This window comes from Zosterops lateralis (genome assembly GCF_965231275.1).
Source record: "Zosterops lateralis genome assembly, contig: SUPER_6_unloc_1, whole genome shotgun sequence".
NCBI classification, from domain to species: Eukaryota; Metazoa; Chordata; class Aves; order Passeriformes; family Zosteropidae; genus Zosterops; species Zosterops lateralis.
The window spans coordinates 199,538-220,977 of NW_028154616.1; the positions used below are offsets into that span (position 1 = coordinate 199,538).

General features: G+C 40.5%; 2 protein-coding genes across 3 annotated transcripts in view; one reads left to right on the forward strand and one right to left on the reverse strand.

Annotated features, from left to right (window-relative positions):
- ANO3 (anoctamin 3) overlaps positions 1-21,440 on the forward strand; it is a 195,587-nt gene that overhangs the window by 157,557 nt on the left and 16,590 nt on the right. For both annotated transcript variants that reach the window (XM_083885374.1, XM_083885375.1), the window contains exon 14: positions 6,054-6,114. In XM_083885374.1, coding sequence (XP_083741500.1) covers positions 6,054-6,114 — 61 coding nt within the window. The remainder of the gene's footprint in view (positions 1-6,053; positions 6,115-21,440) is intronic.
- Positions 7,582-13,158, reverse strand: MUC15 (mucin 15, cell surface associated; the record flags this gene model as incomplete). The annotated part of the gene is made up of 5 exons (XM_083885358.1): positions 12,788-13,158; positions 12,286-12,653; positions 10,879-11,034; positions 9,221-9,322; positions 7,582-7,673 (listed from the first exon to the last, which is right to left on the reverse strand). Exons 1-5 carry the CDS (start codon positions 12,994-12,996, stop codon positions 7,582-7,584), a joined length of 927 nt encoding a protein of 308 aa, XP_083741484.1. The 5' UTR covers positions 12,997-13,158.

Here is a 21,440-nt window from a genome sequence, read left to right on the forward strand (position 1 = left end):
TAATAAGAAGCAGGTTTTGTGTCTTATTTATATTTACACTGACATCATGGGCTTAAATCATGCAAATTTCCCATTTAATGTCTGTCATGGTTTGACACTGGCCAAATGCCGAGTACCCACAAAGTTGTTCGCTTGCCTTCCCCTGCTACAGTTGACTAGAGGAGAAGGGAAAAAAATTAACATAGGGCTCATGAGTTAACAACTGGGAGAAAAATACTCTTAGGGCAAAATAGGATCAAATTCAACAGAGTAAGTAAATTCATTATTAACAGAGTCAGAGAAGGATAATGAGAAGTAAAATAAGCCTTTAAAACACCTTTTCTCCCCTTCAGCCCCTCCCTCTTTTCCAGGGACAGCACTGGGAGACAGGGATGGGGGTTTTGGTCAGTTCGTTGCCAAGATTATTTTCTGTTTGCTCAAAGAGAGGAGTCTTCTCTCTGCTATGATGTGGAGTCCCTCCCATGGGCAAACAGTCTTCCCAAAACTGCTGTGGTGTGGGTCACTTGTCCGTGGGGTGCAGTCTTTTAAGGCTAGGCTGCTATGGCTTGGACGGAAGGGCTCTCTCTCTGTGTTTGGAAGCAGGGTCTCTCTCTCTCTCTATTTGGGTCTCCCACTGGATCACAGCTTTCTCTGGCATCCACCTACTCCAGCGTGAACACTTTTCCCACAGGCTGCGAATGGATCTCTGCATCCCCTGTGGACTTCATGCATTACAGCAGGACAGTTTGTTTCACCATAGTCCTCACTACCTTCTCCCCCTTCTGTAGTGGTTTCAGTTCCCAAATTTCAGTTTCCCAAAGTTACTGTAGTGATTTAACTACCTACTAGAATTATTTACTCTTTCTTAGCTGTGAGATAGGATTAGGAGAGAAGCAAAGCAGGCTCAAAACTTTAAAGGGTATTAAGACAGTTTATTAACAAAATTACAAGAGAGAAAAAAAAAAAAGAAGAAGAATCAGAATAAAACCTTTAAAACACTTCCCCTCCCCCACAAGATTCCTTTCCCTTCTCATGGACAACGTATCAGAGACAAAACTTGGAACTCTAGGTCAGTTTACCACTTATAAAATAGTCTTTCATCAGTTCATTTTGAGACAGAAGTCTGTTTTGATATGGTATGGTAACTTCCCACAAGAAAGAACAGTCCTCTTGTGGCCTTTAATTCTCACAAAAGCAGGTGCCCGGGAATCTTCAGTTATGAAGTCCCTCCCATGTCACACAGCCTCCCACAGCTGCATATGGATCATGGGCTCATGGGGCAGACCAGAAAGAAAAAAGAACTTTTCCTGGTATTCTCTGGTTTTTAACCTTGTGTGTTCACAGAGGCATATCACCTTTCTAGAGGCTACACCAGATGTCAGTATTCAAACCTAGTAACTGATTGGTTTTGCTATAACTTTCTTGAAAAAACCATTTGCATGCAAAACCAGCACACCCTCCTTTTCTTCTGCTGACCTTGGTGTCACCAGGTTGTTTTTCCCCTCATGTATCCTTACTTCCTCCTCTTCTCTGACTAGAAGAAAAAATGCTGCTTGTAGGTACCATTGTCAACAAGTTCTGCTAATTCAAAGATTCTTGCACGGTCCTATAGCACTGAGAAGTTGATCTCGTGTAGTTTCTGCATTAGGGAATTGGTCTTCATGCTTCCACTGCTGGCCAGGCAGCCCTGCCACCATTTTGCAGTGGTGGCTGGAGTGGAACTGGCACTGGGAAGGGGAAGCTGCCCCCGCTGCCCCTGCCCTTTCACTTGCAGCATGGCTGGCTAGGGGCAGCCAGGCTTGCCACAGGCCACGCTGAGATGGTGGTGGCTGTGGAGGCGCATTACCCCAGCTTTTCATGTGGAGCACAAGGAAGGAGAAGCTGCCACTGCCACACTTGCTTTTCTGCCCACAGGGCAAGTGACTAGGGAGGCAAGGTTGACTGTGGGTCATGCCAGGATGGCAGCAGCCACAGCACTGGGATGGTGGTGGCTGCAGTGCCTCCCCACCATTAGAAAGAAACCTGCATGTGTGCTGTTTTGATTGTCTTCTTACATATGTCATCACAGAGATGTTACCAGCCTCCCTAATTGGGCCAGTAGCATGCCTGTCTTCAGAGCCATCAGCGATTGGCTCTGTTGGACATGGTGGGAGCTTCTAGTATCTTCTTACAGAAGCTACCCCTGTGCCCGCCCCCAGCTACCAGAAAATCAGACCATGCCAAATCCACATAATGTCACATTTGGAATACTTCACTGCACTGGAAAAAACGTGGCAGTCCATCCGTACTTCATTTGTTTTCAAATCAATCCTTTAAAAAAAAAATTGGATGATGATCAGAGAAGATAAGGAGTAACCACTCATATTCTGTCGTTGCAGGCACTCTTTTCTTGTGTCTTGTGTCTACAGTTATGGAAATTCATGTAAGCTCTCAGATTTTCCTGACAGTGCTTTTGTTCTGAAAAACTAATCAACCTTGTATTAGAACACAGAAAACAAAATTTGTCTCCTTTCAGGATTTGACTGTTCTGAATCTCCTCCAACTGGAGGAGAGAGAGAATTCTTTTTTGGGGGAAAATAAGACTACCATCTGGGCACTCAAATAGCAAAGAAAAATAAAAACAAAAAAATAGCTTTATGAAGCTTTTTCTTAAAGTTATAATATGCCCTCACTCACTGTGATGTCTCTAAACAAAGCTTCACAGCAGCTTTCCTCATTGCCTCTTGCTACGAACTGCCTGATTTCTGGCAGGGATTGTGATTCTGCTGGTTACCACAGTGTTGCTCAAGTTGAGCAACAACTACCTAAACATATGTCACTGCTTCCACTGTGTTTGCACCCAGGTTAGTAAATGAAAACAATTTGAAATGTTAGAAAACTATAGTCTGAGTTCATATCAGTTTTATTTTCTGAAGCACTGTCAGTGCTATAAGTGGAAGTAACATATTTAAAAAAAAGGAATAGGATCTGCCCTCTGGAAAAGAAAATGGCATTTCCTACTTCTTTCTTGTTCCTGAGATGGAGCTTGTAAGCATTTTCCTCTGGTTTTGTCATTGTGGGAATATAATTTACTTCTCTGGCTACCTTGTACATAACCAAAGAGCTAATAAGCAATTATTCATTAATAATTTCAGGAATCAGCACCCTTATTCTGGAATAAGTGTTTTAATCCTTACTCATTCAAGTAGTTCATTGTAGAGTACATAAACACTGAATTAATTAGGAGCAGTGAGTTCCTCTAATTGATATTTATCTCCCCAAATTTGCCTATGTTCTGACACCTGCCTCATTTATGTAAGGCATGTGCTCATGTTTCAGGTTAGTAAACTTGCTGTCAGGGGTTCTTCATTAAATATCTGCCAAGATTCCCTACAGAGGATCACTTTGGACAGAACAAATTAATGCTAGAAAAAAATCATATACTTCAAAAGCTTTTTCTGCCAACGTTTTGCAAAGCTAGAGACAAAATACAGAAGATGCTTTTTTTCTTGTTGTTTTTGCCCATTTCTTTCATCCCCTGCCACTTCCATTTAAAAATGTCACACTGAAGTGTTTATAGTTTCAGGAAAATGCAGGTAATACCTGAATTAGAAGTTGAATGGCTGAATGATCAGTCTGTCATTTTCATCCACATTAAATTGACTCTGATCCCTGGTGATTCACATGGTCTTGGGGCTGGTTCTGCACCCAGAACACTTTGGCCTTGACTTTGGGCAGGATGTTGATTCAAGGTGGATCTGAAGTGCCTGAAATCTTATCTGATGATGACAACATCAGTCAGGTATGCTGACTAATCAGGACAGAGTCTTACAATATTTCACCTCTACTTAGAGGCCTTTTTGATCAACAGTCTCAGACTATGCATTTAGCCTTTAAGAGAGGCAAGTCTTAATTTTGAGTGTGGTGCTATAGAACTTTCCCCCAAACACCCTATAACAAGCCAGTGCCAAATTGGGAGCCAAATATTTATTTTCTACTTCTAGCAATATTAATTTCACTGGGTTAGGTTTGGTTGGTTGGTTCATTTTGTGTTTTCTTGGAAATATGCACTCTTTCCTGAGCAGAATATCCAAGATCACATCCTCACACAGATCTACATTCAAAACCAAAAATATTCATCAGATTCATTGTGCTGCTTTTGTTCACCTCTCACATTTTCAGCCTCATACCCATTATGTTTGTGTTTTCCTTTATGGAAGCAAAAGAAAAAGAATAGCAAGATACATAATTGATTGACAGTTGATCTCACTGTATGATACTGGCAGGGAACATATTGGATTTATTCATCTCCAATACCAAATAGTCAATTCCATTTAAGAACCTTAAAAAAAAAAAAAAAAAATCACTGACATACAGAGAAATATATGTTTTTAATTAAATTCTCACAATATTATAATAATTTAACTCCATAAGAAATAAAATAGAGGAAAGAAATACAGTTTCTATTAACTTTCTCTGCATTCATGAGTTAGTTTTTTTGATTTCTGAGGCAGAAGTAGTAATGCCAGCCTTTTCTAGAAGAAAATCTATCTGCAGGATGAGTTCTTGCAGCATGCAGCTCTCAAAGGAGCAGATTAGATAACCTGCCCGAGGCAGGCTGTCAGCTCCAGAATCCTGGCACAACTCTACAGAGCATTCCTGCTGGCTAGTGTAAGAGAAGATCACAGTACAGCAAAACACAATCTGGTAACCTGCACCCTTCCATTTGCATAAGGACAGGCTTATTTTCATGATAAAAGCTTAAAAATTGGTTCTTAAGTCAGCAAGAGAATCAACATAAATGAAGTCTTTTCAATGATATTCCCTCTCAAGATATTATCTTCTTATTTCAGGTAGTGGGAAATCATCATAAATTTTCTGTATGGTTTAGAACAATACATATCAGAGCCACATTTTAATTCCTTTTCTCTCTCTCTTCAGGTCCTCTTTTAATATATGCCTGTTGATGATAGGTTGATTTGCCCTAGTATTTCATAGTGATTTGTGCTTTTTTATTTTTTTTCGGATAGGAATTTGAAACCTCTGCACTGCTTAATAATTGCCAGCAACACCTTGAACTACCTTTTTATTAAAATAAATGTAGGCCCATTATGCGTGGATAAATTACATTGCTTTAAATTGGGAACCTTAAATTTACTGAAAAGGCATTGATCTTATCAGCTTCCTGAATAATGTTTCATATTATGGGTAGAATATTAGAAATTTCAGATTTTTGTAATATAAATTATGATATTTTCAAATTCATCCCCTCAGGTGTTTAAAAGGCATGCAAAACCTAATTTTCAATCAGTAAGTATGAACAAATAAATAAAACTAACTATAAGTAAATAAGTACTCTCTATTTCAAAACCTATTTTCAATCAGCAAGCCTTAGACTTTGCAGCTGAATTGTTATTCTGACCAAAAAACCTTATAACAAAGACTAAGAAAAGGGGTAAATCTAACTAAGAGGTTCATGGAAAAAATTAGCTTCACAGTTTAGAATTATGTAGACTTCTGCAGAGTGATATTTAGAAACAATTTAATATTTGTTGGAGTTTAGGTGCACAAGCCTTTTAAGAAGCCAATTTGGGAGACAATTAGAGAGGCTGAGGTGTCTGTATAAAAAGAAATACATGCTATTTTTACCTGCAAAGAAACTGCAAAATACCTAGGTAGAAGGACAAAATGAAATCCAGGGACAGTAAGTATGTAGAGAGAAAAAAGTGAAAAGGTTTTTTTAGCTCATAAAAACCTTAAAATACAAACGGTTGAGATTAAGTTTGACCTACCATATGACAAGAATTCTGGATGAAATTTTAGCATGTCTGGACATGGACAAAACAGCTCAGTGTCTGTGAAACAAAATGACTGGTGATGTATGAAGTGATAGTCTGTAACAGCAGATGTCAAATTCTCCTGGAAGCCAGGGTGTGACATAGACAAATCTTGGTAGAAGAAACATGCTAGTAGGGCTACTTACAAGAATGCTTAGCTTTTAGTTCCTGCCACCAGTTATGTACACTGGGATTATTTAGGGCAAAGGATGAGGTGGCAGTATTATTCTTTCCTGATGCATTTATTTTTTTATTCAGGTTACACATTTGTTTGATAACGGAGGGACTGTCTTCTTTGCAATTTTCATGGCAATTTGGGGTAAGTACATTTTTACTTTTTTAAAAATTATTATTTTATTTTTAGTTCACCTGACCTCTTTATATGATTACTTTACAAAGGGAGATTATAGCTCTTGATAAAAGTTAAAGGATTATGATTTTGCCACACAAACTAATCTTTCTCGTTTTCATTAACTTAAATTTCTATGCCAGTAATAACCATATAACATATCATATTTAATAATAACACGTTTTATGGCTAATGTAATGATTTTCTTCAGGGTCCTAAGTGCCTTTAAGCTTGAATTTTGTATTATTCAGACCAAAGTCCTCTTAGAGGAAAACATGTAAGTTACTGATCTTGAGCCAATATAGAAATCACATCTTGTAGAGGATTCCTGTAGAATAAATGAGAATGGTTTTATGAGAACTAATTAGAGGAAAGTATAGGAAAAGTTTGACATAAAGTGCTTACTGCAGTTAAGGTATTTACATTCAAATTCTTAGTCTGAATCTCTCATGTTTACACTGGCATCGCACACATCATGTTGTGGGGCTCAAAGTAAAGCAGGGGGATATCCACAGAGGACACTGCTGAGCAGGAGTTACCAAGAACAGTCTTGCCTCTTGTAGAAGGTTGTTGTAATCCTGCCATAAAAGATTTAATGGTTCCAGTATGAAATTCTCAGTAGAATTAGCTAATAGGATTTTGCTGCTGGGAAATAGGGAAGAAGAATAGAACCAGAGATAATTGATTCTACCAATGTACATGTTTGTGTAAAAACTGAGAAAATTACACTAGTTCACATACGTGGAGCTGTCTGAATTCAAGCTAGAGTCTTTCAGTTTTGGATTAAATAGTACACAACAGCTTTATTTATGTAATATATATGAATAAGTTATAATGATTCTAACTTAAAGTGAAGTAAGAACAAATGTCACAAATTTTGGAGGCTGGCATTGTAAAAGCAAGTAACCATATGTAAACAACAGCAAAAGATCAAATAGTTACATGGACAACAGAAGCACATCCCCATACATGCAAAAATTATATTTGGATTGCTAAAAATTAACATGATATAACTAAAGAGTACACTGTGCTTACTTGCCTCATTGATATTTCTTCATTTACTGCTGCTAATCTTGCTAGTACTGCCTTCCAATTATTAATTATTACTTTCAAAAATTCCTAAAAATACATTGCATTTAATTAAATACTTAGCAGTGCAAACAACACAGGTAGCTTTTTAGCATCTCTTCATCTCTATCTTCAAGTTCTCCTTCAAGAGAGCTCTTTCCACTTTCATCTGAGGCCAAGATTCAGGTGTAAGAAGAAATTTGTGTGAAAGTGCTTTACCATAGGAAGGGTGGCATTGTATGGGCTAAAGAAGGTGGAAGCTGAGCATTACATTTTTCCTCATTTCAAGCATCAGAGTGATATTCTCATGTAATATAGGTGAATCTGTCTCGGATTTTCAGTTTGCTACCAAACATGCTGGATACAAAGTTAGAAGTTGGGTTCTGGTATTAATGGGACATGCCCAAATTCCCTCGCCCCTGCAGTCCAGCCCTGGCTAGCATTAGACCTCAGGGGGAAACCTGGAGTAGGACAAAGATAAAAGACAAAAAGCTGCTCTTAATTCTCATGGGACACAGTCCCACAGTTTAATATAGAACCTACACCACAGAGCCCAGGAGGAGAAAGAAGTGGAGACCCCGCCCCGTGCAGGGAGTTTCAAACCCTAGGGAAGAGCAGGAGGGGAGGGGGTCTTTTGACCAATGGGGACTGACCGAGGGGGAGGTGAGCTATAGGGGGTATCAGGTGAGTGAGATGCAAAGGTACATGGGAAGGTGCAACCAATAACAAAATGAGCTAACTACTTAGTGCAATACAACAGAGAGATACACTGTTTTTATGACTTAACTCGAAAAGAATTGCAAAACTGCATATACAGATTGAAATCTTTAATACTTTAAATAAATACCTGTTTTGCCCATATTCAGTGTGACTAACATAGTTTCTCTCTGCGGTGTATGTGGATGTAATTTACTCACATAATGAACAAAACCTGATTGCAACATTCACAGACAGTGAGATAATTCCATTCCGTCAATGTGATCCACAATCTCCACACTAATTAAAGCATTTTAGCAGAGCATAATAACAAGGACATATCTCACATCTGTAGTTTTCTCTGCACTTTATTTTGTTTATTCCATGCCTTTACAATTGTTTCTTTAACATGTTCTTTCTTTCTATTTAGACATGTCTGGTAATTGCAAACATATAAACTATGCAATTATTTGCTTTATACTGCCATAATTTTACTCTTTAGCTGGACAGAAGTGGACCATGCTTTTTAGGATACTTATATGCATATCAGAGATAATTCCTTTCCTCTTATGTTAAGTATTTCTTCTATCTAATCTATACTGAAACATGTTAAATAATTTCTACAGATCTAGCCTGCAATTCAAACAACAGATCGGTTTGACAGAGGAATAGAAGCTTGTCATCTTTTTTTTCCCATTGATAGTGATATTAAATCAGTGTCATCTATTCAAAGGTTAGATGTAGCTCCTTTTACTCATTAATTCCATTCTCCCCAGAAAACTTCAAGTAATGCAAATTAAATAATCCAAGTAAACCTAATTACTCTTGTCATAGTCACTGAAGAAGGTACAAATGAAAATCTGGGAAAATAATGACCTGAGTTGTTTATCAGATAGAATTTATATTTGAATAGAATAGTTTCACTTCCAAGTAGTTAAGCTGAGGAACATTTTTTTTGTATTGATATTAAAATGTCATTGTAGTCCTAGTCAAATTTTTCTCTGTTACATTGTCGACCAAAGTTACACAAAGCAGAATCTTACCTGGGGGCTGTTTATCTATATTATTTCTGAGAAAGCAAGTATAATATCCTTCCAGGAAACCCATAAGTTGATCATTTAATTACAAAGTAGAGGAGTGATCCTCTGCTACTGAGCCCTGCCTGTTGTATATTATTGTATCTTTTGATTTTTTCTTACTTTTCAATATATTGTTTACAGAGCAATGGCTGTAAGGTAACTGCCTGGTTGTTTCAGAAAAAATGACACGGGTGTAGATAACAAGCAAGAATATAATCTGAAGCAAGCATTACAATGACGGATGGGGGATAGTGTGATGTCAGCCATTGGAATGCCATCAAATGGGCACCCTGCACTCCCTTCCTCTGTCTTGTCTGCTGCGCTGGTTTTGTCATCTGATGCACCACTGAAACTCATATCATATAGTTCAAGAGAGTTGTTTTAGCAAAGAACTGAAGGAATAACATAGTTATTTTTTTTATATATGGCTTGAGAGATTTGAATCACAATATACTGGGTACCTCATGGTTTACTTCAGCAGTGCCTCACATGTCCTTTGGTGCATTAGGGCTTTCTGACATATGGAAAAGCAAAAGATGAGAGCCCTGATTAATGATTTTTTTAAGATAACTGATGTCTTCCCAGCAACATCCATTCAGCACCACATGGATGGTCAACTTTAAAAACTGCTTCTTAATCTTATGTTCTGACAGCTTTCAGCTCTTGCATTTAGGCTGGAATGGGCATATTGCCAGAATATGTTTTGATTTTACTTTCTATGAGAAGAAAGGTGTGTGGCCTCTCAGTATTTGTTTAAACGTTTAAAAATAAGGTCCAGGACCATGATAGAGATATTTGGACTGTGATTGCACTTCAATACCTGCGGTGGTCTGGTCCTTCTCAGGACCCCTGTCTGCGTTGCCTGGCCAGCCCTGGCACCGGACACGCAGTGAAAGGTATGGTTCTGTGTGCTAAGATACATCCCCGATCCTTTTGGGTTCTTGCCTTCAGCAGAAGCGTGAGCAATGGTGAAGAATAAAGGAGGACTCTTGTGAGAAATTCAGCTGGGGTTTATTAAGCCCGTGAGGGACTTGTACACAGCCAAGGAGATAGCCCACGAAAAGGCGAGTTTTCTCCCTTGTACTGCTCCTTAAGTATGGGGGTGGGGAATGGGGAAGGGGACAGCCTGGAACCAATCCAGAAAGTGGGGAGAGTTACCCAGAACACAAAGGACAATCAATAGCACCAATCAATAAATCCAGGGGAGGGGAGAACAGGGCCCCTGCCGATCCCTCAACGTCTTCACTAGAATTTTCCAGACTTCAGGGCAAGGCTGTTAAGTGATGGACAGGACCCATAATTTTGATTGACACTGGACAATCCCTCAGGAGAAACCAAGAAGGGTTCAACAAGAGGTACATGGGACAAACCATTGTAAAACAAAGAACAGATGGATACTGAAACTGGTAAAACCAAAAATGCACCACAACAAATACCAGTTTTTATATACTTATGGAGAAGACAAAATCATTCATCTTTTTAAACCTCTTAAAAATATTTTTACTTCTGAAAACAGATGTAACTTCATCCTTAATTTTGTAATTGACATTGGATGACTAAAGTGTCTAGCTTTTTTCAGTTAATCAAGGTTTGGCAGGTCTTTTGAGCTATGGTTTTGAACTTGCCCACAATTCTTTGAACAAGTTCACTGGTACAGGATATCATTTTCCTGATATTTCACAGGTTAAAAAAATTACTTGTAAAGAGGACATACAGTGTTAAGAGGCATATTGGTTATGGTAAAATTTAAAAACAATAAATTAATGTCAGTTGAAAAGTAGTTTGACTGGAGTTAACGATAACCTAATGATTCAGTAAGACAAGACTATTTAAGCAGCCCTGCACAGAAATTATAAATGTTCTTGTGCAAAACACTTGTACTCTTCCTTACCTGGGTCACTTCTTGTATCATCATAGAGCCATCTGTGGGAAAATGACTCAGGCCTCTTCATAGCATATATAAAATATCCAACCAGGCCAATTAATACAGATCCCAAAATGGCTCCTACAGTGATGCCAGCCATTACTTCTTTTTTGTTGTTTTTGTCTGGGAGAAAACAAAACAAAGATGAAGCAGTTGAATGTAAATAATAAATCTATAAAACTGTGAGTGAGACTTTTCAGCAGGGATCTGAAACTTTACAAACTATCAGTAAACCAGCCTGTCTGCAGAAACTTTCTGCCTTTGTAAAAGAAAACCACCAAAGAAAACTTCTTTGTAAAAGAAGAGCCCACCCTGAGGTTTGGGGAAATACTGGGGTTTTAGGAAAAATAAAAAAGCAGCTAAATGAGTTTTTAGTCAAATAAAAAGGTTTCAGGTTTAAGTAGTGAGTTAGCCACTATTTTTAATTAAATAAAAAAGCAGTAATCATTCTTTGAGTGCAATTATTTGTAAGCATTTAAGCCAGCAGTTAAAATTGCAGCCTCTGAATTTCAATTTTTGTGTGTGCAAAGTTAAAAATTCATTAATGCTTCTTGCACCTATTCGATTAGCAGAATAAATGCATTTCTTTAAGATTTTCCCACAAACTTCATTAAAGTTTTCTTCAAGGTATTCAGTTTTTCTTGGAAAAAACTCGCTCTCCAACTCTCCTTCCTTTCTAATGTTATCTAAAAATCACATACATTGCAATTATTAGCTATGATGGGAAACATGAAAGTCTGATGATCCTTCAGTTCTTAGTACAAATTGTACTTTCAGTCCTGTGTTAAAAGCTTGAAAGCGAATTAATGCAAAAAATTACTGTGCCTTTTAATCTTTTCTTTTCCTGAAGACCTGATTCAGAATAGCAGGATAGAAAAGCACTGTGACAGTTTTATGTTCTGTTGTTTTCCCACGCATACTTAACTTGTTAATGAAATGCATAATGAGGAATTCTTTTGGAAGTATTTATAACAAGTCATCTTTGGTAACAAAAGCTTCTGAACTGTAATAAGTTGATGTGCTGTATGTTTTACGTCCAATTTCTACACATCCGCTGTCCAGTGTAAATAGGTAATATTTTACATTCCAGTAAAATAGGTAAATTGGTAAATAGATAAAATTTTACATTCCAATGTAAATAGGTAATACCTGTTACTAGGTTCTCCCACTCTGGGAAGTGTTAAATAATGAATTAAAGAGTAAATAATTTGAAAAATACAAGTTTTATTTTTGGTGAGCTTTAGTTTTAGTCTGTACTAGGTCACTTGTAAGTTCACATGTCTCAACTCAATTTTAAAAAAGGATTTTTTTCAGCATTATAATTTTATTAACCAGTTTAATAAGCTTTAGTTAGAACTTTAGTTAGATCCTTACCTTCATTGGCATCTTTTGGATTAGGCGATGCAGTAGTAGGGTTGCTGAAATTATGATTTAACTTCGTTGTCTGGTGAATGTGGTTGAAATTTGGGGTAGGACTGTCTTGTTTCACCATGGGTAATGTCAGAATGACACTGATGAGGAACAACATGGTGGGTTTGATTGAAGAGTTATCACTGGGAAGCACTAAAACCCTAAGAGTAGTGTAGATGACTGTGGAATGACTTGGTGTCACTGTGGAAGTAGATGTAGCTGCAGCACTTTTGCTCACTTCAGAAAAGTCACCTGTTGTTCTAAATGTTGCTGAAGACAATGGGCTTCTGTGGATGTTTGTTGTTGAGTTATTTATTGCATTTTTTGGATGCCTTTGAAGAGAAGGTGGTGCCATCAGAGGACCTCAGGAATATGACTTTTGCCCCACTGATAATTTCTGTTCTTTTCATTACTTTCTCTTTGGCACTGGCAGCTGCTGGTGCATCATGACTTATGGTAGACGGACTTACTGTGGTAGTGATATGCGGGACAAATTTCTATGAAGTTAGTTGCACTGGGGACTGATTTTTTTTGTTTGTTTGTTTTTATTTTTTTTTTTGTAATTGAACTATTTCCTTTACTTGTTTCTTGTACTTCTCCATCCTCAGAATTGCTTCTGTTCCATTGCAGTCTTACAAGCAGAAAAATGAGAGTTATTCTACAAGAGGGTTGCATGGTGTGAGTTTAAAGTTTGTTTCATGCAGAACCTGCAAGAAATTCACTTCCGTTTATGATTTTATTTAACCAAACCAAGTTACTCAGTGAAGACCCAAATAAGTTGTTAAAAAAAGTTAGTGTTATACAATAGAAATCTCACAGATTTACTGTCGAGCTATTCACGGGTTTAGGATCTTAAAAAGCCAAAACAATTTGCTGGTTATTACAAACGTGTTTATTATATAAAATGCATCAGTCTCAAAAGCAAAGAGTAAGTATGTAGTCTTTTACTAAAAGTTTTAAGGCTTAAGGTTGCAGTGGGGCATAAAAGCAGATTGACAGAGTCCCAGCCACGGGGGCAAGGCAGACTGACAAGGAGTCCCAGCCACGGGGGCAAGGCAGAGTGACAAGGAGTCCCAGCCATGGGGGCAAGGCAGATTCCCAGCCCATTGTCCAGTTCCCAAGCAGCGTTCTTTGTGGCAGCAGTCACAACGGCAAAAGCTACTGCAGCAGCAGCAGCAGCACCCCCAAGCGATAATACCTGACAAAGTCCTGACAGCGGCTGCCTGGCAGCAGTTCCCTGGCAAAGCCCTGTTCTTCCTTGTTGTAGATGGTAAGAGGGTGGATCGATCAATCAAAAAAAATGAATCAATGCCATTGCCCCAAAACCAGGGGATTTTTATCCATAAACCATAAATTGCATATTCATATCCCTATCTATAGGTTACCCAATCCGCTAAGAGCGCAATTCTAAAACATTCGTTCTACACCAATCTAAGCTTAATTCTGAAAGTACATAAAACTACAAAAAACTACAAAAGATAGTATCAAACCTTACACAAAACCTATGCATATAGCATATCTATTAGCTCTAAAGGTTCTATCATATAGCATATCTATTAATGTAAAAGGCTCCATCTCATTCACATAAAAATTGTACCTGCTCTATCTAGTATTGTAAGCAATGTTCTACTATGATTTTGTTATGTCTAAAGCTAAGTTAGCAGGCCTTAGGTTTCTGCGCCTTGTGCTGGCTGGCAGCTTCTTAAGACACTTGAAGTATATTTACTTTAATAAAATCTAAATTTCTACTTCATGTTTACATGGCTTAATGTATTTTAATTTCTCTAAAAGCTTTAATTCAACCCCTGCATTTTCTTCTCTCCCTGGGGAACCCAGGGAGATACATACTTCAACAATTTACCACATGTTGATGTTGGAAATGCTATGTCCCTAAGTGTTAATGGCATAAGAATCACCTAAAATAATACTGATGATCAACAAAATTGATCTCATCTTGATCAATATCAATTGCAATATTCATCTCAGTGTGCTTATGGATATGGTGTAGGGTAGCTCACATGACTGGAATGTTGTCATGGGGGGCTACACACTGTTTAGGAGAGATAGACCGGGAATGACATGGTGTCAGAGTTGCCCTGGGTGAGGCAAGACTTGGAATGTATTCAGCTCTGACTTGGGGTAAATGAGAAGTAAGTCTAGAGCTTATGGGTCAGGATAAAAGGGGTTACTCGTAAGGGCGACACTGTTGTGGGTGTTTGCTACAGGCCAGCTGATCAGGAAAAAAAGAGTGGATGAGGTCTTCTGTAAGACAGCTTGAAGCAGCCTCAAAGTCACAGCACTGGTTCTTGTGAGGGACTTTAACTACCTTGTTAAAGTAGTTTAAGTGTTCACTGCTGGAGAAGCAACACAGCAAAGCACAAACAGTCCAGGAGATTCCTGGAAAGAGTTGATTACAACTTTCTGAAACAGGTAGCAGAGGATTACCTAAGGAGTGGCATGTTGCTTGACCTCATACTAATAAACAGGGAAGTCTTGTTGGAAGTGTGAAGGTTGGGAGTAGCCTTGGCTGCAAGGATCACATGATTGTGGAATTCTGTATTGGATAAAGAGGAAGCAAGACAGCAAGTAAAATTACAATCATGATATTCAAGCAAGCTAAAATTAGCCTCTTTAGGGATCTCTTGAGAATAGTCCATGAAGGGAAGAGGGGTCTAAGAGAGCTGATATTCAAGGACCACTTTCTCCAGGCTCAAGAATTACACATCCCGATGAGAAAGGAATCAGGCAAAGTGGTCAAGAGACCTGTGTGAATGAATCAAGAATTCCTGTCTAGCATAAGCAGAAAATACACAGGACATTGAAGCAGGGTCAGGTCACTTGGAATGCATATAGAGAGGCTATCAGAGTAAATAGAAATGAAACAAGGAAGGCCAAGGCCCATCTGGAATTAAATCTGGGCAAGGCTTATTCAAAGGCTTTTCTATAACAAAAGGAAAACTAAGGATCATATGGCCCATTACTAAATGGAGGGGGAGGGGGCTTGTAGCTGAAGACACAGAAGAGGCAGAGCTACTGAGTATCCTCTTTGCATTGGTCTTCACTGACGTGACCACTCTTTGGGAATCTCTGTCCCAGGTGCCTGGGTCAGTTTCCTTGTTCAAGTACGATGGGGATAGAGAACCCTTAGACAAACCTGACATCCATGGGTACATGGGCCTTGACGGGATGCATCTGCAAGTGCTGAGAGAGTTGGCAGACACCATAGCTAGGCTGTTCACAAACACTTTGAAAGGTCTTGGTGATCAGGAGAGGTGCCTAAAGACTGAAAGAAAGCAAGTGTCATCCCAATCTTCAAGCAAGGGAAAGAAGGAGGACCCAGGAAACTACTGACCAGTCAGCCTTACCTCAATCCCAGAGAACTGTAATCAGTGGCACAGAGTCTAGTTGGAGGCCTGTCACTGGTGGTGTCCCCAAGTTTCAGTACTGGTCCCAGTATTGTTTAACTAATCAATGGCTTGAACAAAGGGGCAGATGCCCCCTCAGCAAGTTTGCTGACAGCACAAAGATGGGAGAAATGGCCAGTACCCCAGAGTGCTGTGCATCCCTTCAGAGGGACCTCAACAGGTTGGAGAGATGCATAGAGAAGAACTGCCTCAAATCCAACAAAGGGTAAGAACACAATTACCCTACACCTGGGGAGGAATAACTCCATGCACCAGTGCAGGCTGATGACTGATCTGCTGGAAAGCAGCTTTGTGGAAAAGGAGCTGGGGGTCCTGGTGGACAACTAATAGAAAGATCCTGTTGGGTTGTCCATGAGCCAGCAGAGTGCCTTATGGGCAAGAAGGCCAAAGACATCCTGTGGTGCGTTAGGGCAAACATTGCCAGCAGATCGAGGCTGGTGATCCTGTCCCTCTACTCAGCCCTAGTGAGCCACATCTGGAGTGCTATGTCCTGTTATGGACTCCTCATTTCAAGAAAGACAAGGAGTTTCTGGGGTGGCTCTAGTGGTGGGCTATGAAGATGATTAAGGGGCTGGAGAATCTCTCTTAACAGGAAAGGCTGAGGGAGCTGAGTCTATTCATCCTTGAGGAGAGATGACTGAGGAGATTTGTTCTAAGTATCATATTCATATCTAATTATCTGAAGGGAGGGTATTAGGAGGATGCAGCCAGTATCTGCTCAATGACAAACAATAGGACAAGATGCAATGAGCAGAAACTAACGCACAGTAATTTTCACCTGAAATGTGTGGAAGGATTTCTCTCCCGCTTGCACTGGAAGAGGTTGCTCTAGGAGGTTGTGGAGTCTCCTTCATCGGAGACATTCAAGAACTGCCTGGATGCATCCTGCCTGGATGACCCTCCCTGAGCAGGGAGGTTAGACCAGATGATCTAACTCCCTTCCAATCTTACCCATTCCATGATTCTGGAACAAAAGCTTATTTGCATAAGAAAATTCCATGGTTCTATAAACAGAGCTCATACTCAGAAAGGAATAATTCAATGCCATTTTGTTATGGAGTGAGGTTATGAAACGTGTATGGATGGTATTCTCAAGGCAATGTTTTCTGGGCAGACAGCAGTTCTAAGAGCATGCTAAAATGTTATCCTTTATTGTGAAGAATTAGAATTTTTACAATTAACCTGGAAAAATGTTTTGTTACCTTGAGCAGTGAGTGTCATTTGAATGCTGCCAAGAGCAAACTAAAAACTAAATTAGTCCAGAGGTTATGAATGAGGCTGAATTTGTGTGCAAACTTCTTCTGCAATATGAATCTGGAAACTGTGTATTAGGCATTAATTTTTCAAATGTTAGATTGAGAAGAATGAGAAAAACTCACCTTGAAGTCATATGATTGTAGTAGGTCTGCTGTTCAGTATATGCTGTTCAGTGAGGTTTTCGTGAGGGTTATTTTTTCTATGTATGAAACAGATTAGGATAATCCAGTTTTTAACTCCCACACATGAGCTCTTATATAACAGCACAGTAAATTCTATAGTAAGTTATTCTTCAGCATCATTAAATAATTGAATGTCCATGTATGTGGGTACTTCACCACCTGAAGGAAGGAGATTGATACCTAGAAAAGGTAACTATTTATTTTGTTTTTAAGCCTCTTCTACTTTCTTATGCTTTTTCGTAAGGGTGGTTTTTTAGAGGATTTGTGTTTGGGGTTTGTTTGGGGTTTTTTTGTGGTGCTTTTTTGGGTTGGGGGCAGACAGAATAAGGGCTGGTTTTATTAATTTGCTAGTTTTTTTGTTTTTATTTAGCTATATATTTTCCCCAGCTTAGCTTCTTTGTATGTAACACCATTAAGAGCAATGCGAAGAGCACATACAGTGATGGTAGGTAGGAGTCAGCTATGGGTAATGCTCTATCAATGGCTAATTAAATATCACATCAAGGTATCTTATTTCAGCTTTATTCTCTGTGGCGGTGCGTGTCTCCCAACGCTCAGCTAGCCCCGACACGCCCCCACAGGATCTGCAGTTGTGGGATCTTGGCAGCCGACTCGCCCTGCCACATCGCGAAGGTGGAGGATGAAAGACGGGACTCTCCAAGGCTTTGTCCAAGACTTAGGTTTATTGGGAGGGAACCCTCACCCTAAGACTGGTGCCTCAGAGAGACCCTGAGCCTTAAGAGACAGAGAGTTTTATACAAGGGGTGGATTTCAGGGTGGGTGAACACATAACCAATATGTGAAACTGGGGAGTGGTTGCTGATTTTACAAACACAGGCATAAACCAGTAGACAGGAGGAAGGAGGGGAAAGCTCTCAACCCAGCCAGTCACTGTAGGTCTCTCTCCAAAGTTTCTGGACTTGGGGGACAGGCCCTGGAGTGACTGACAGGATAGGAGGAAGTCTTGCCAGGAGATGGACAGGGAGCTAAGGCAGGAAAAGTAAACCAATCAGGGGCTGTATCTAGGGAAGGCTGGAGGAGAAGCTCACAACATGTAACAAAGGGGGGCTAAAAATAGAACAGCACCAAACTGAGGTACAGAGAACAACTGAAATACAATAAAACTTATAAAAATTCCACCACCACATCTCCTCCTTTTTATTTATTTAAAATGAACGAAATTGTGGCTGACAGGCCAAATATTCTGAGTCAGGATATAGGTCCCCAAACCACTGCTGGTTGGTTGACCACTTGTTGAAAGGAAGAGGCCATCTTCCCTGGGCTTCAGGCACAAAGTTCTCATCCTCTTCCTGGGCGCCGAGTTCCTGCATTTCAATTTCCGTTACGTTGGCGGTTGGGGAGGTGGCAGCAGTGATTGCTTTAAATAACAGTTTTTTGACAAGTCCAAAAGCAATCGCAATGACTAAAATGATAAACAAAATCAGCAATCCAGTTTTAAGGATGGAACCAGTCCAATTTGAGAGTCCAAGGTTATTGAATAAGTTGTCAAACCAGTCTTTGCTCTCCTTTTTTATGTCGACTGCCATCTTTCTGATTTGGGTAGTTGACTTGCGGACATCCTCAGTCTTGGAAGATAGATTGAAACAACAAAGACCCTCAAACTCCTCACAGGAGTGTTTGTGGAGGAGTAGGAGGTAGTCAATGGCTGCGTGGTTTTGGAGTGTCACCTGTCTTGTGATTTCCTCGTCCGATAGGAGGCCAGCTAAGGCATTGGATGTAAGGTTAGCTTGTTTTGCCACCCAACACTCCAATCAACCTAATTCACCCATCGCTTTGGCAATTGAAAGCCAAGGCAAGAAAACTATGACCAAGGTGGCCTTGGCCTTGGACCAATGGATGACTTCTGAATCACAGTCCGGGTCGAGGTTTGCCAAGTCTCGTTTTTGCACTGGTGCATGCCTTGTGGAATTTTTGCGTGTCCAATTCACAATTTGGGTTTTATTGGGGGTAAACAGCCCCAACTTGCCTATGGTACATGGGCCTCCGATCAAACGAGATGGGATGCCAGGGAATGCCCTATTGCTGCAAATTAGGAAAACACCATTAGGAAGGGAAAAGAACTTACAGGATCCGGTAGATGCCATCTGCACATGGGCAGTTCTCTCACACCACGCTCCGGCAATGTATGGTTTCTTGATTTGTATGACTGGGTTGAATGACTTTTACTGGCCCTCTGGTGGGGCAAAACTAAAATGGATACAAAAAGGGGCTTGAGATGAGCCAAGGAGATCCAGCTCCTGCAGTTTGAGGGACATCTCAGGGAGATGGGACTCCCACTCTTTCCAGAGAGCCAGGGGGTTAATCACAGGAAAGGTGTTTCCTGGGCCTTCATTGACTTTCATAAAGTGGGAAATGCACTGGGGCTTTTGATTATAACATTTTTTCATTTGGAGGAGAGCGGGGGGAAACTCTTTCTCCTTAAATGGGATCCCCACAAGGCAAGATGGCATAGGGTCACCTACAGCAGCTGAGGACAGGCAGATGTGGTCCTGCCTGAGGATCTTTGCCAAGGTCTTCCATACGTTGGCTTTTGGCTAAGGTATGATCCACGAGGTGGTTGACCAAAACAGACTGGCAAGGAGCACTGCTCAAGCGATGGATGCAGCGCTTACGTCTCTCATGGTGGTTGTTGTTCTGGACTGGCACCTGAAACTTAAATAAAATAAAGTCATGTGAACAGCCACTCTGGGATATCAAGAGGAAACCAGGAATCTTGGTCCTCCTCTTTTTCTGGGAAGAGCCACTGGGGTAGTGTCTGTATTTGCTTGTCAAGTGCCTTCTTAACTGGGCTTATTTTCTTTGTCCCCTTTTTCTTCCTCCACCAGGAGGCCACTGCAACCTGAGTTTCTTGCCTTTCCGAGGCTTTGGGGACATAAGGTCTCACATTTTGGGAAGGGATCCACCGCAAACCGGTGGGTGTGGAGACGCCCCCAGGTGATCGAATCGTGAGGGCCTTGTGTCTTCAAGGTCTCTGGGTCTTTGACGAGTACCTTTGGCCTTTCATGGGGCGCTAACTGGCCACTCCCGTGAAAGTGTCTTGTCACTGGCAGGTTCATGGTATCAAAGAAACAATTTAAAAAATTCAAGGTAAACAGGGCACGGGACAACCTGACCGATGGAGGCTCATTTCTCAGAACTTGTTTCTGCTGGCTTAGAACCCTCTTGATGTTTTGATGGGTCCTTTCCACAATTGCCTGGCCTGTCAGGGAGTGGGGGATGCCGGTTTTGTGTTCCACTCCCCATTGCTGTAGGAAGCTGCAGAACTCCCTGGACCTGTACGCAGGGCCGTTGTCGGTCTTGAGCGACTTTGGGACACCCAGAAAAGAGAAGCCCTGAATGAGATGCTTAATAGCATCCCCAGCTTTCTCCCCTGTGTGAGCAGAAGCATAAACTGCACCTGAGAAAGTGTCCACTGAGACAAGCGCATACTATTGTCTCCTGAACTGGGGGAAGTGTGTGACATCTGTTTGCCACACCTTGCAGCTGGAAAGACCACGGGGATTCACGCCTGCATGCATGGAAGGAAGGTTGTGCTGGTGACACTGGGGACACACAGCCACAATGGCCTTGGCCTGGTGGAGGGTTAGGTGAAAACCTCAAACCAAACCTGGCGCATTTTGATGGTGTAACTGATGACTGATCTTCGCCTGTTCGAAGATGTTAGGCAATGGATCCATTTCGACAGGGGCAGCAAGGGCATCCACTCTTCTGTTTCCCTCCACAATGACTCCTGGCAGGTCCATGTGTGACCTCGTATGCATCACGTAAAATGGTTGCTTTTGACGGGAAATCAGTTTAATGAGTTTCGAAAGCAACTCAAACAGTGCCATGTTAGACCCCTCCTGCAATATTGAATTCTCCGCTCTAGACACTACTCCTGCTACATATGCCAAATCCGTGACCAAATTGAAAGGTTCAGGGAACCTCTTGAATGTCCTAATAACTGCGGCCAACTCAGCAACTTGAGGCAAACCTTCAACCTCAACAACATCTGATCCCCACTGCTGAATGTGAAGGTTCCTCCGAGTCATTACTGACTTGTGGGACCTTCCGGACGTGTCTGTGAAAATGGTCAAGGTGTTGAGGGGCTCTTTGCTCTGAACATTTTTAAGTGCCAATTGGAATTAAGCGTCCGAATTAAAAATCTGTGGGCTGGCCAATGGATACTAATTTGGCTGGAGTAGTTATCTAAGGCGAATTGCAGTGCTTTGTTCTCTTGAAGCAGGTGTTCTAG